Source organism: Erinaceus europaeus, chromosome 4 (genome assembly GCF_950295315.1).
Source record: "Erinaceus europaeus chromosome 4, mEriEur2.1, whole genome shotgun sequence".
In the NCBI taxonomy this organism is placed as follows: domain Eukaryota; kingdom Metazoa; phylum Chordata; class Mammalia; order Eulipotyphla; family Erinaceidae; genus Erinaceus; species Erinaceus europaeus.
Genome location: NC_080165.1, coordinates 102,287,125 through 102,300,921, shown reverse-complemented (window position 1 = coordinate 102,300,921; position 13,797 = coordinate 102,287,125). Strand labels below are relative to the sequence as shown.

Genomic DNA, 13,797 nt, shown 5'->3' with positions numbered 1-13,797 from the left:
GGTTGGGAACTTTGGGACAGAGAAGGAGTCTGTATTTGACAAGGAAATGCAGGGAGACATGGAGAAGTGGGGGTAGCTCACTGGCCTGGGAGTGGGCAAGTCCTTGGGGTGAAGGCTGCCTGAAAGTCCCCACCTTGTTCTTCTGACTTAATTCCATGTCACATGACAGGTGGGGATGAGGACCCAGTGGGAGCCCTTCCTGACAGAGGGATGGACAGATTGGGAAGGGGAGGGGTAGAAGACTAAGAATGAGGAGACAGACTCACTGAGTAGAGTGCACATACATTAGCAGGAGGACCCAAGTTTGAATCCCCAGCCACCATATGGGAACACATGAGTGGGGAAGCTTCAGCAGCAGTGGAGCAGTGCTGTGGTGTCTCTTCTCTTTCTACCACTCTCTCCCTCCCTATCTCTCATCCTTTACCTGAGGAAAAAATGAGTGAGGAACAGCTCATGTGAATTTGCAGTCTGCGCAGGGGGTGAACTCAAGCCTCCATGGCTGTGGTTCTCAACTTTGTCCTCCTAGGGAGTTTGTCCATCAGTTTTCCTCATTCTTTAGTGTATTAGTTGTCTGCGTTCTGAGAGTGGTTAATCCAGCATTTACAGAAACAGGATTTATTCACAGAGCCACAAAGGGCCAGCCACCCTGTGTGAAGGGGAAAAGATCTGAAGGGAAAAAGTCTAAAGAGCTGCTTCTATTTTTAAATACATTTTTTACTTATTCGTCTATTTTTCAGATAGAGACAGAAACATCAAAGGGGGTGGGTCAAGAAAGAGAGCTAAAGAGAGACACCTAGCATTCATGAGGAAAAACCCCACTATCCATGTAGCTTCTTCTCTGCAGTATTTGAATTCAGGTCCTTGAGCATGGCGACATATATGCCAGACCAGGTGTAGCACTTCCCAGTCCCAAGAGCTGGTTGTAAAAGGGAATCCCTGTGGAGTGAGCTACAGAGCCAAGACCACCAAGTCTCTTTATTCAGAGATATTTATTTTATTTATTTATTTATTTATTTATTTATTCCTCAATCTAGCTCTCCCACCCATCCCTCTGTTACAGAGGAGACTGGCCGGGGTCCAAGGGGAACCTTAGGACTACTGGTCTAGTTCTGGGAGGATTTGGTCACACTGCCATCTTGGAAAGAATTACAAGCTACTCTGTACTCAGGTATGCAAATTATAGACTTTTTTTATTACAAAAGTGTGAGGTAGAATTTGTGCATAGGTGATATTAAGATGCAAAGATAGTACTTGTGGGGCCAGGGGGTGGCGCACCTGGTTGAGTGCACTTATAGTGTGCAAGGACCCAGGTTCAAACCCCCAGTCCTCACCTCCAGGGGGAAAGCTTTGTGAGTGGTGAGGCAGGGCTGCAGGTATCTCTCTCCCTATCTGTCACCCCCTTACTCTTGATTTCTGGTTGTCTCTATCCAATAAGTAAATAAAGATAAAAAACATTAAAAAGATAACACTTAGGGATGGAACCTGTGAGGATCTCAGAAGAGAAAAAACAAAGCCTGCTCCTTACGTGGGGCTAGCTTCTCATTGGTTTATTGAGTTACTTCTCTTTCTTATTGGGTTATAGCTTCCCAGGTGTGGTTACCTTCCTAAAACTCTTCCCAAGTTACTTCCTTTTTTGCTTTCCAAAAGCTATCCTACCATTTCCCCGGTGCAACCTTTAAATTCTTCCCCACCTGAATGGGACATGATAAAATGAAACAAAGTGATCATGTCCCATCCTGGATATTTGGGGTTCCAAGACTCCCATTCCAGTGCTGTCCCTAATGCTCCTACTGCCATGTACAGAAAGGAAAAAGAGTGGCCTTAGAAAGCTGTTGTATTCTGAGCATAGGCTGACGGAGGTGTGGTGGGAGGGAGAAGGATGCTTGAGGGGCCAGGAGGTGGCTTACCTGATAAGAGCACACACATTGCTGTGAATGGGGACCCTGATTCAAGCCCCCACTCCTTACCTATGGGGGTGAGAGGGGGAATTTTTAACAGCAGTGGAGTAGTGCTGCAGGACTCTCTCTCTCTCTGCCTCTTTCTCCATCTTTCTCCTTCCTCATTTCTCTTTGTCTCACCCTCTGTAAAAAAAAAAAAAAAATGGCCACTAGGAATAGTGTACTCATGCAGGTATCAAACCCTAGTGATAACCCTTGTGGAAAAATAATAATAATAGGCACATGGGTCTGTGGCCCAACACACCAGCCTATTGTTGAGGAGAGAGAGAGAGAGAAGTGTGGTCCTGGGAGGGCTCTGAAAAGTATACACTTAATCCCTAGCTCTGTGGAAGGCGGGGGGGGGGGGGGGGGGTGGGAAGGAGAGAGCAAGGAGGAGGTATGGCTTCAGCTGAGGGCTGTGACAGGAGGGGAGGTGTCACAGCCTGTGGCTTCTGGAGTCCCTCTATCAGAAATGGGGAGCAGGGACTTAGTCACAGAAACACTGAGAGGGGAGGGGTGTCACTCATTGCCTGCCTCTGCAGGGGGGCCTGGACTCTGCCGCCTACATTCTCCTTCTAGTGCTCCCTCCCCCATGCACCCCCACTGGCTCCTCTTGTTCTGACTGTGCTGAGCCAGTGGCAAGGTGCCTGGGAGGCGTGGAGGCAGGCTCCTTCCTGGTTCTCAGTGAGTGTGAGAGTGTGAGAGTGTGAGGGTGTGGAGGGCTGGGCATCATCCACAGGAGAGAACACCTGATTCATGGGGCCTCAGAGGGTCCCACACACCCCCTGGAAACCTGGACCCCTGCCACTCAGATCCCCCCAAGGGCCAGCCCCCTCCCAGTGAGCAGAGCAGCACCATCACTGCCCAGAGGACCTCAGAGAAGCCACGCAGTAAGTCCATCTCTGGAGGGGCTGATGAACGGGAGCTGGGGGAAAGTTTAGAAAGAACCAAGGGGTGGGGGGCAATTGGTGGTGCGCCCAGTTGAGTTCACATGCTACTACATGCCAGGACCTGGTTCAAACCCCCACTTTCTACCTGCAAGGGGGGAAGTTTCACAAGCAATGAAGCAGTGCTTTGGGTGTCTTTCTGTCTCTCTCCCTCTTTATACCCCTTCCTCTCTCAATTCCTCTCTGCCTTACATAACTGAAAAGAAGAAAAGAAAGAACTAGGGAGGAGGAGAAGGAGGTGGAGAGGCCGAGGAGGTGAGAGAGCTCAGTGCCTCATTCTTCCTGCACCCCTCTTGCTGCCAGGGGACTGACTCTGTGCCTCTCCCTGGGGGCCCTGTAATCTGTGGGAGCTACATTGGAATCCAAGGGGGCCAGCTAAGGGCATGAGGAGGAAGTGGGCAGAGCTATAGTCTGAGGTAAGTGGCAAGGGTGGTGAGGAGGTCAGGGATCATGGGGTGTGGAGGAATGGGGTTTGCAGATCCTCAGGGGGCCCAGTGGGAAGGGAAGGGAGTTTTCTTGGGGAGGGGGTCTGCATGGAAACTCAACTCTTTCCCTCCCTGACAGGGACTCAGCATGCCTGCCCCCCTGGCAAAGTTCTGGAAAGAATATACTTGGGCCTTAGAGAATGGAGGTAGGAGCTGTTGTCACTGAGGGACTGGGGACACAGAAGGGACAGAAAGCACAGAAGCACAGGCCCGCATCTTCCCTCTTCTCTTCTCCCCTTAGACCCGAGAACAGATGCCTGGCTTCTGGTGCACTCACCCCTGCCTGTCACTCTGCTTGTGGGCTCCTACCTCCTCTTCGTAGGGCTTGGACCACGGTTCATGAGCCCACGGGAGCCCCTGAGGCTGAGGGGGATTCTGGCTGCTTACAACCTGGGGCTGGTGGCTTTCTCGGGGTACATGTTCTATGAGGTAAGGTTGGAGGGGATGCCTTGATGGTCTGGGGGATCAGGGAATGAATACAGCCATGTACTTGCTTTCTCCTTTATGTTTATTTTTTATTTAAAAGTATTTATTTTACTTATTTGATAGAGGAGACAGGGAGAAATCAAGAGAGGAGGAGATAGAGAGGGAGAGACACCTGCAACACCGCTTCACTGCTTATGAAGCTTCTCCCCTGCAGGTGGGGACTGGGGTATTGAACCCAGATCCTTGTCCATGGTAACACATTCGTTCAACTAGGTGAGCCATCATTTGGTTCCTTCCCTTTTATTGTTATTTTTGTCATTACTGAGACTTCACTGCTCCTGGCTGACTTTTTCAGATAGAGAGAGATAGAGACAGACGGACAACATAGCACAGCAGGCAAGCTTCCTCCAGGGCAGTGTGGGTCAGGCTCAGACCTGGGTCACATACACGGCAAAACCCAGCCGAGATGTTTCTATACAGAATGCTGAAAAGCCTGAGCGGGGCCACTCCCTAGCTGGGGAACCCTCTCCTCTCTGGCTGCCCTGCCTTCTGTGTGGAAACGTGATCCCACATTAAGCCTGGCTTCCTTTTCCTCTGATGGCAAACCCAAGGTGAACAGCCAACAAAGTCATCACTCAGTCTTTTGAATTTGAATTTTATTTTCCTTATATTTGATAGGACAGAGATAAATTGAGGGGGAGATGGGAGAGAAACAGAGAGACACCTGAAGATTTGCTTCACGCCTTGTGATACTTCCCCCTTGCAGATAGAGTGGGGCTTTGAATCTGAGCCCTTGTACACAAGAACATGTGCACTCAACCTGGTACACCACTGCTTGGTCCCGTCAATTTTTTTTAGATTTATTTATTTATGGAATGGGAGGAGGAGAGGAGGAGGAGAGAATGTGTAAATATGAAAGGAAGGGAAAGGAAAAGAGGAGGAGGAAATGGAAGGGGGAAGGAAAGAAGAAGATGACTTAAGGAAGAAAGAGGAGACCAAAGCATCACATCAGTGTCTGTGATGTTGGGGATCAAGCCCAGGACCCCATGCACTTTGCTCACTGCACCACCTCCCAGGATACACATTTATCTCTCTCTCTCTCTTTTTTTTTTGGAGGTGAGGTCAGGGACTCACACATGTGCAATTCTCACCTCTCCTCAACAACCTTGTGGTTTGTTTGTTTTTTCATCCAAAGAGAGAAGCAGAGAGGGAGAGAGCCATAGCCCTATCATGTCAGACAGGATGTGTCCTCTGAAAAACTTGTCACCTAGTCGTGGAGACCAATTTTACTCTGTGGCCACCATCATTCTGTGACAATTTTCCAGGCTCATTTCATTGTCTTGCTTTGGGGTCTATCCAGAGTGCCCTTCACTTCTGTAACCAGCAGGGGGAGTTCCAAGGGATCAGTGCAGAGCTCAGCCCTTTTTCACATCACTGTCAAGTGAATAATAATTCAATGAAATTCAAGCTCCTTAAAAGCAGCTTTTTCCAGGTTCGAACCCCGGCTCCCCACCTGCAGGGGAGTCCTTCACAGGCGGTGAAGCAGGTCTGCAGATGTCTATCTTTCTCTCCCCCTTTCTGTCTTCCCCTCCTCTCTCCGTTTCTCTCTGTCCTATCCAACAACGATGACAATAATAACTACAACAATAAAACAACAAGGGCAACAAAAGGGAATAAATAAATAAAATTAAATTTTTAAAAAATCAGCTTTTTTTCTGTTTATTTATTTGCCACCAGGCTTCTCACTGGGGCTTGGTGCCTGCATGACTTCACTGTTATCAGTGACTTCTTATGTCTGATATAAGATGATAGAGACACATAGAGTGATAGAATGATGGAGAGAGACAGAGAGAAGGGAGGACACTTGTGAAGCTTCCATCCTTGCAGAATGGGACCAGGAACTTGAACCCAGGTTCTCAATATGGTAATGAGTATGTCTACTTGGAGCACCATAGCCCCTTCTTCAAGCACCTTTTAAAGGCCGAGGAGATATCGGCATGGGTGATATAGCAGCCTTGCCTGCCTGAGCCTCAGAAGCCTCAGTTTCAATTCCCAGCATTGATACCAGATCTGAGCTGAGCAGAGCTTTGGCTTAAGGTAGAAAAAAACTGTTTCACTATGTAGAAAGCACAGATTACCATGTACAAGGACCAGAGTTCAAGTTCCCAGTCTCCATTTCCAAGGGGCAAGCTCCTGAGTGGTGAAGAAGTGCAGAAAACCCACCCCCTCCATCCCATTCTCCCTCTCTATCTCTCTTCATTTCTTATTCTCTAAAAAGATAAATAGATAAATAAATGTCACCAGGTACAGTGGATTCATGCAACACTGAGCTCCAGAGTTAATCCTGGTGAGAGGGGGGGAAATCTCCTAAGACAACCCTTCCCCCTCCTCAGTCTAACAAGTTCCCTGTCTCTCCTTCTGTGGCTGTCTCTCCCCCTGGTGATCTTGATTCACAATCCCATAATGCCATACCTGGATGCCCCCAGTAGGCCCATCCCACCTCCCATTCACAGTCACTGCCAGTTTCTAGAGTGTTTTTATTGTTGTAGTTATTGTTGTTATTGATGTCATCATTGTTGGATAGGACAGAGAGAAATGGAGAGAGGAGGGAAGACAAGAGGAGAGAAAGATAGATACCTGCAGACCTGCTTCACCGCTTGTGAAGCGACTCCCCTGCAGGTGGGGAGCCGGAGGCTTGAACTGGGATCCTCATGCCAGTCCTTGCACTTTGCGCCACGTGCACTTAACCCGCTGCGCTACCACCCGAGTCCCAAATATTTCCTTCTTAAGATAGAGGGAAAAAGAGGACAAGAGAGCAAAAGAGTAAGATCAAAAGAGAGAGTGACAAAATCAAAGCTTCCTTCAATGTGGAGGGGGCCAGGCTTAACTGTGGGCCCCATGTATGGCAAAGCAGCCATACATATCCAAGAGAAATATTTTGCTCATCATCCTTAAAAAATAAAACTAACTAGAGTCCAGTAAGATGACTATAAACTTCAGTCTCTGTGCAGATCACACCATGGGGCTTGTTTGATTACTAGTCATTCACTAAGTGTCTGGGAAGGTGGATGGTGTCCCAGGCATAGCCTGAGGAGGTTTGGGCCCCAAAACTCTGAACCAGTCAGGGCCCTCTACAGTAGGGCCAGGTTTTCCTTCACTTGTTAAAAAAAAAAAAAGTTAATTCTGGAGCCAGGTGATGGTGCACCTAGTTGAGTGCACATATTTTAGTGTGCAAGGACCTTGGTTCAAGCTCCCTGTCTCCATCTGCAGGAGGGAAACTTCATGAGCAGGGCTGCAAGTCTCTCTCCTCTCTCTCTCTCTCACTCTGTCTCCCCCTTCTCTCTCAATCTCTCTCTGTCTCTATCTAATAAATAAATGAATACATAAGAAGTTATTTACTAACAATATCAGAGAGGACCAGAGCATGGAGTGCTTGGAATATGACTTGAACTTGAAACATGAGACTTGTGCTTTGCCTCAGCACCACCTCCTCGGTCACAGGAGCAAAATGTCCCATCGTGGTCCTTTCCCTGTTTCTTCCCCACAGTTCCTGGCCACCTCGATCCAGGCTGATTATAGCTATTTCTGCCAGCCCGTGGACTACAGCTGCAGCGAGCTTGGGATGAGGGTATGCATGGGAACGGAGTGGGGCCTGTGAGCAGACAGGACGCACCATGTAATGCTCGATTCACTCTTCTGATGGCGAAGGGACCTACAAAGCACAGGCTCAGAAATCAGCACCTCAGCCCTGCCGGTGACTTGCCGTGGGGCCCTGGACAACTTACAAATGCTGGATGAGCCTCAGTGTCTCCATCTGAAAAGTGGGGGAGCAGAAAGCTGCCTTTATCAAAGGGAGCAGTTGATAGATGATCAAACTACTGATAATACATAGAAGGGCAGGCCCCTGCTGAGTGACAGCAGTGTGGTAGGTAGTTCATTCTTTTAAGCTATGCTGTTTCAGCTGGGATCCAAGCAAAGGATATTTACTTATTTATTTATTTATTTTTGCCTCCAGGGTTATCACAAGGGCTCTGTACCAGCAGTATGAATCCACTGCTCCTGGTGGCTATTTTTTTTACTTTCTTTCTATTTTAGAGAAATTGAAGGAGGATGTCAGAGAAAGTGAGATACCCACAGACCTGCTTCACTGCTCCTGTAAATGGAAAGTGGGGGCTCAACCCTGGGTCTTTGTGTTTGGTGATGTGTACAGTCAGTTGGGTGTATCGCTGTCTGGCCCCCTATGAAAGGATCCCTTGCAGAGAACTTAGACAGACAAACATTAGCTCAGGCTTGACAAGCCACCAGCTAGTGTGTTGGAATTGGAATTCAAGGATATTGAAAAAAGGGTCAAATCCTTACCATTCAAGGTATGCAGGAACAGCAGGGATCAACAACTGCAGCATCACCTGGGAGCAAGCATGAAATGCAGATGCCAGGGTCAGGCGGTGGTGCATCTGATTGAGTTCACACATTACCCAGGTTCAAGCCCCTGCTCCCCACCTGCAAAAGAAGAGCTTCATGAATGGTGAAGCAGGGCTGCAGGTGTCTCTCTTTCTTTCTCCCTCTCTGTCTTCCCCTTCCCTCTCATTTTATCTCTGTCCTACATAATGAAAAAGAAAGAAAAGAAAAACAGAAATGCAGATGCCCAGATCCAACTCCAAATACACTGGCTAAGCATGTCCTTTTCAACAAACACCAGCTCAGCAAGGTCTGTGAGTCTAGATTGCATGGTTCTGTCTGGGGGAGTCTGTTGTGACATCCAGTAGCCTCTAACCCATTTCCTGTTCTAAGAGTCATCTTCCATCAGGCAGGTGGGCACAGGAGGTTCAGGGGACCCAGAGGGACGACGCAAATAGGAACTGTGGCAGAGGTCTGACTGAAATTCCCCTCCATGCCCAGTAGATGGCGAGCGTGTGCTGGTGGTGTTTCTTCTCCAAGGCTGTTGAACTGTTGGACACAGTAAGCACCCTGTCTCCTTGTCTCTTGTAGGGAATTCTCTCTAGCAGCTGGTGCTGGGGTGGTACATGGGGTGTCCTTGTTGTATGCCCTCAAGGTCTGCCTGGCAGCTGAGCAAAACCTTGGTCTCAGTACCTGGCTGAGCAAGGGTACTCATGGATACAGCATCTCACCTCCACAAGTTCCCACAGACTCCCTTCTTCATCCCTGCACCTGTACAGCAGGGCATTTGTGCTCCTTGTTAGCAACCAAGGTGCAACCAAGAAGGCAAACGGGCTGATATTAGTTGTCAAGGGTAATAAGACAGCAGAAGCCACAGGTAAATTTTAGTTTTCTTGTGGCTGGCGCTTCACTGCTCGGGACTGAATTGCTTGATTTGGTGTATTTATATATTTTTTTGAAGATGAGAGAGACAGGGAGATGTAAAGAGAGAGAGACCTATCAATGAACATTTAGGTTGCTTCCACTCCTTGACTATGTGAATAATGCAGCTATGAGCGTAGGGGTGCATATATTGCTTTGAGTCAGTGCCTTACATCCTTGGGATAAAAGCCTAGGAGTGGTTTTTCTGGATCATAAAATAATTATGTTTTCATTTGATTAATGACTAGGGAGGTGGCTCTTTCTTAGCAATCTCTTGCCAAATTGGTGTCCCAATTTGGACAGAGAACTTTTGGGCAGAGAACCTTTGGGAATTTCATCTATGGTTGGCCGGGTCCTCCTGTGTATATTCAGCCTGAGTCTGGGGACATGGGATAGGATGTCAGCAAGAGCTCAGTAAGGCTGGGAGAGTGCACAGTGGTTCTGCAAGACTTTCATACCTGAGGCTTCTAGATCCCAGGGTCACTCACGCTCCAGCACCACCACCGACGGCCGGAGCTGAGCAGTGCTCTGGCTTGTCTGTGTCTTTTTCTCTGAACCTCTCACACATTAAAATAAGGTAAATAAAAAGAAAGAAAGAAAGGAAGGAAGGAAGGAAGGAAGGAAGGAAGGAAGGAAGGAAGGAATAAAGACAGACAGGAAGGAAGGAAGAAAGAAAGAAAGAAAGGAAGGAAGGAAGGAAGGAAGGAAGGAAGGAAGGAAGAGCCTATTCTAAGAAACCAGATTGTGTACAAACCCTGCATGGTCCCCAAAGAATTGTGTAACATTAGGCAAGTAACTTAATCTCTCTGTGCCTCAACTTTCACTGAAATAAGAGAGATCCAGTTATATGACATATGCGAGGTTATATGATTTTTATACACCACAGTCTATGCAGGGTTTGCTTCCTGCTCTCTCCCTTGAGTAAACAGGGACAACCCCAGCCCAATCACTCTGTGTGTCTCTACCTGTAAGTTCAAACCCTGATGTGGGGGTGAGGGGTGGAGGGGCAGGGAGATCCCCCGAGCTGACACTTCTCCCCCCTCTGCAGGTCTTCTTTGTGTTGAGAAAGAAGCCAGAACAGATCACCTTCCTGCATGTCTACCACCACAGCACCATGCTTCTCAACTGGTGGGCTGGCATCAAGTACGTGCCAGGCGGCCAAGGTAAACACATGACCCTGACCCTTCCTGATCCTCATCCCTTCCATCCAGCTCCCTGTGGTGATGTGGGGGTGGGGACCATGGGGTGGGGAAGGCTGCTGGGAGATGAGCAAAGAGTACAGAGGCTGTTGAAAGGGTTTTCATTCAGTATCCTCTTACCCCCTGCCCAGCATCATGACCTCAGCTGGCTCATGCCTGGCCCTGCCGAGGATTCTCTCCTCAGGGCCTGTAGAGGGGCTCTCTGAATCATGAAAGGGGAAGCCTAGATCACAGACAGCCACAAGCCTCATGTTCCTTTCCTTTTTCTCCTCGGCCTGCTCTGTAGCCTTCTTCATTGGGATGCTGAATTCTTTGGTCCATTTCTTCATGTACCTCTACTATGGGCTGGCCAGCCTGGGGCCCCACCTCCAGCCCTACCTGTGGTGGAAGAGGCATCTTACCATCCTGCAGCTGGTGAGAAGGCCTCACTGACTCCCAGGGCTTAGGCTGAAACCTGGGTTTGATTCTGGGCTGCACCAGTGAGCCAGTATCTGACCATGAACAAGTGCTTCTCATTCCTGGGTCTATTTTAGCTTCTCAATGTGCAAGCAACAGTCTCAGTAGGCATCTTGTCTGTTTCTAGAAGCAACCCCAACCCGCTGACATGATGTGGAGCTCAGAGCAGGCACCAGCCGCAATTTAGGCTCCAGCTTGATTTTCTGTGAACTGTTGAGACTGACCTAGATAACATGGACCAGCTAGATGCTAGGGATCTGTGACTATGGGGTGATGCTAAGGGTTGGGAAGCACCATTTCCAGCTGTTGGGGTGTTCTAAGGTGTCCCTCATGGGGATGGGATGGACTGCATTCATCACCAATGTCTACACAAGGAGATGGGGGTGGGGGGCTGATACCAGGCATCAGTAAAACTCTTGAAATCACAATTAAGAAAAATAAATAAATATATATATATATGGCCTTTCTTTCTCTCTAGGCTTTATTGTTTTCCTTTTCTGAAGCTACAGGTGGTCTGCCCTCTGCTGGGAGATAAAGGTTAAGATAGGAGTCCCTGGGGAGCCTCCTTCCCTAGTTCCTCAGCAAGCCTCTCACCATTCTTCCATCTCTTTCTCTCCTTCCCTCTCTCCATAGTGTCAGTTTGTTGCCATTGTTGCCCACTCCTCCTACAACCTTTTTGCAGACTGTGCCTTCCCTGACGGGTTCAACATAGCCGTGCTCCTGTATTCCTTCAGCCTCATCATCCTTTTCCTCAACTTCTACTACCAGACATACCTGAGAGGCAAATGGGAGAAGTTGACGTAAGGGACAAGATCTCAAGACCCAGACTAGATGGTGTCATCCATGATCCACTCTACTGAACAAGATACTCAGAGGCCTGAATTTCATCCTGTGAAGGAAGGAGAATTGCTTTCTCCCCTTAACCCAGGTGGAAATCATCGAACCCAGTGCCCTTTACTTACTTCTGTGCTGTGGCACTTCTCACATGAATATGTAACTCTTAGATTCCATCCTTCTGCTAGATGTGAACTTCTCACAGGGCAAATTGTCTTGCTCTCATTGTTTTACATGCCTGGCACAACAACTCAATAAATGTGCATTTGGAACCTCATACTCCACAGCTGGCAGTCCTGACCTCTGTGAAGATGAGGAGCAGGAGCAAGAAAGAAGTCAAGGCTGGCTTCATCTCCAGCCATGCGTGGGAATGATAGCTTGGATGAATCACTGGAGTGAGTGTGGTGTATCTGGCCTCTAGCATGACCGTGCACATGCTTGACTCTGCTTATCTTCTTAACTGTTCACTACTGCCTACTTGTTTATTTGTACACAAGGAAAATGAAATATCTGTTGTATCTGTTGTATGATCATATCTGTGAGTAGGTGATGGAGAAGGCTGTGACAGAAGCTTGTTCAATATATATGTGTTTCTGTTTTTGTTTCTCTTAGACTTTTTCTTTGCTTCTCTCTCCTCGTCAATATCTACCAGTATAGCAATGGCAGGTAAAGGCCATTAGGATCAATAACCAGCCTATCTCAAATGGCAGGCATGGAAGTTCACTGAGAAATCTCTGGACACTGAGAGCCTCCAAAAAAGATTTAAGTTAACATATAAAGCCAAACAAATTGTTGACTAATCATGAACCTAAAGGCTGGAATATTGCAGATGAAGATTTGGAGGTCTCTGTTTCGTAGATAGTTAGTAGGCCTATTTTGAGTATATTCCAAAGGGCCCATGACTATACCAGTTTTTTTTTTTTTTCTCTGAGCCTGACATCTGATATGTGGATCTGAGTTATTGTCTGGGGAGATGATGTCATGGCTGAAAAAAGGGCTAGAAAGCTGGATCAGGGAAGAGAGTAGCTTCCAAATATGGGAAAGGTATATAAATATTTGTTTGGTTTTATACACTAACTCATCTTTCAGCCACCAGGTTCCAGATGCTACCATGATGTCAATTGCACTTCTCTGGGCAGACAACCCCACCAATGTGTCCTGGAGCTCCGTTTCCCCAGAGCCCTTCCCCACTAGGGAAAGAGAGAGACAGGCTGGGAGTATGGATTGACCTGTCAACACCCGTGTTCAGCGGGGAAGCAATTACAGAAGCCAGACCTTCTACTTTCTGCATCCCATAATGACCCTTGGTCCATACTCCCAGAGGGATGAAGAATAGGAAAGCTATCAGGGGAGGGGATGGGATACGGAGGTCTGGTGGTGGGAACTGTGTGGAGTTGTACCCCTCTTATCCTATGGTTTTTGTCAGTGTTTGCTTTTTATAAATAAAAAAAAATTTTAAAGATTTAAGTAAGGGAGACGTGGGATAATACACGTGCAGCTGTCCACTTCCCAGAGGTGGTACTGGGTGCCATTCAAAGGACTGCATGATCATGGAGCTTAGCATCAGCAAGCCCCTGCTAAATCACTTAAACCCAGAGTTGGCTGAGTCTCTGGGAAGCAGTTTGCCTGGGAGCTGTTGCTGTATTTCCAGTGTGTTCAATCTTTTCTTTTCTTCTCTTTCTTTCTCCCTTTCTTTCTTTCTTTCTTTCTTTCTTTCTTTCTCTTTTCTTTCTTTCTTTCTCTCTCTCTCTCTTTTTTGTTATCTCTCCTCTTAGTTCTTTTCCTTCACCAGATAAATTCTTACTTTGTTAGTACTTCAGTAGTCAAGATCATTAAGGAGCTGTCAAAGGCTATACGTCTCTATTTGAGGTTTATTTAGCCATCAAGTCCTCCAGCTAATTAACTCAAGGCCAGGCAGGGCTGCATCCTGTGGACAGAACCATCAGAAAAGAAAATTTACCCTAAGTTACACAGGATATGAGCACATCCCATACACATTTCCATAGGCAGGTTGAGTATCTTCAGAGGTAGGAGTCTATTTTTAGTCAACTTTTTTTTTTTTTTTTTTTTTTGCTTGTTTGTTATTTTACAACACATACAGTAAAGGCTGTTTGATTGTTTAGTGGCTGGGGTAAGGGAAAAATTAGTCACCTTAGAGATCAGAGCTAATATTTGTCCAGTTCTTTGTGGCTGC

At 47.4% G+C, this 13,797-nt stretch overlaps 1 protein-coding gene across 9 annotated transcripts in view; it reads left to right on the top strand.

Annotated features, from left to right (window-relative positions):
* KCNA1 (potassium voltage-gated channel subfamily A member 1) overlaps positions 1–12,201 on the top strand; it is a 125,525-nt gene extending 113,324 nt beyond the window's left edge. The window contains exons 3-9 of one of the 9 annotated variants that reach the window (XM_007527841.3): positions 3,449–3,515; positions 3,611–3,798; positions 7,343–7,423; positions 8,698–8,754; positions 10,163–10,277; positions 10,600–10,727; positions 11,403–12,201. In XM_007527841.3, the coding sequence (XP_007527903.2) occupies positions 3,449–3,515; positions 3,611–3,798; positions 7,343–7,423; positions 8,698–8,754; positions 10,163–10,277; positions 10,600–10,727; positions 11,403–11,573 (807 nt within the window). In that variant the 3' untranslated portion in view covers positions 11,574–12,201. Of the gene's footprint in view, positions 1–3,448; positions 3,516–3,610; positions 3,799–7,342; positions 8,233–8,602; positions 9,735–10,162; positions 10,278–10,599; positions 10,728–11,402 lie in introns of those variants that run through there. The other 8 variants (XM_060190240.1, XM_060190239.1, XR_009549552.1 and 5 more) reach the window with 8 other exon arrangements.
* The last annotated feature ends 1,596 nt before the right edge of the window (positions 12,202–13,797 follow it).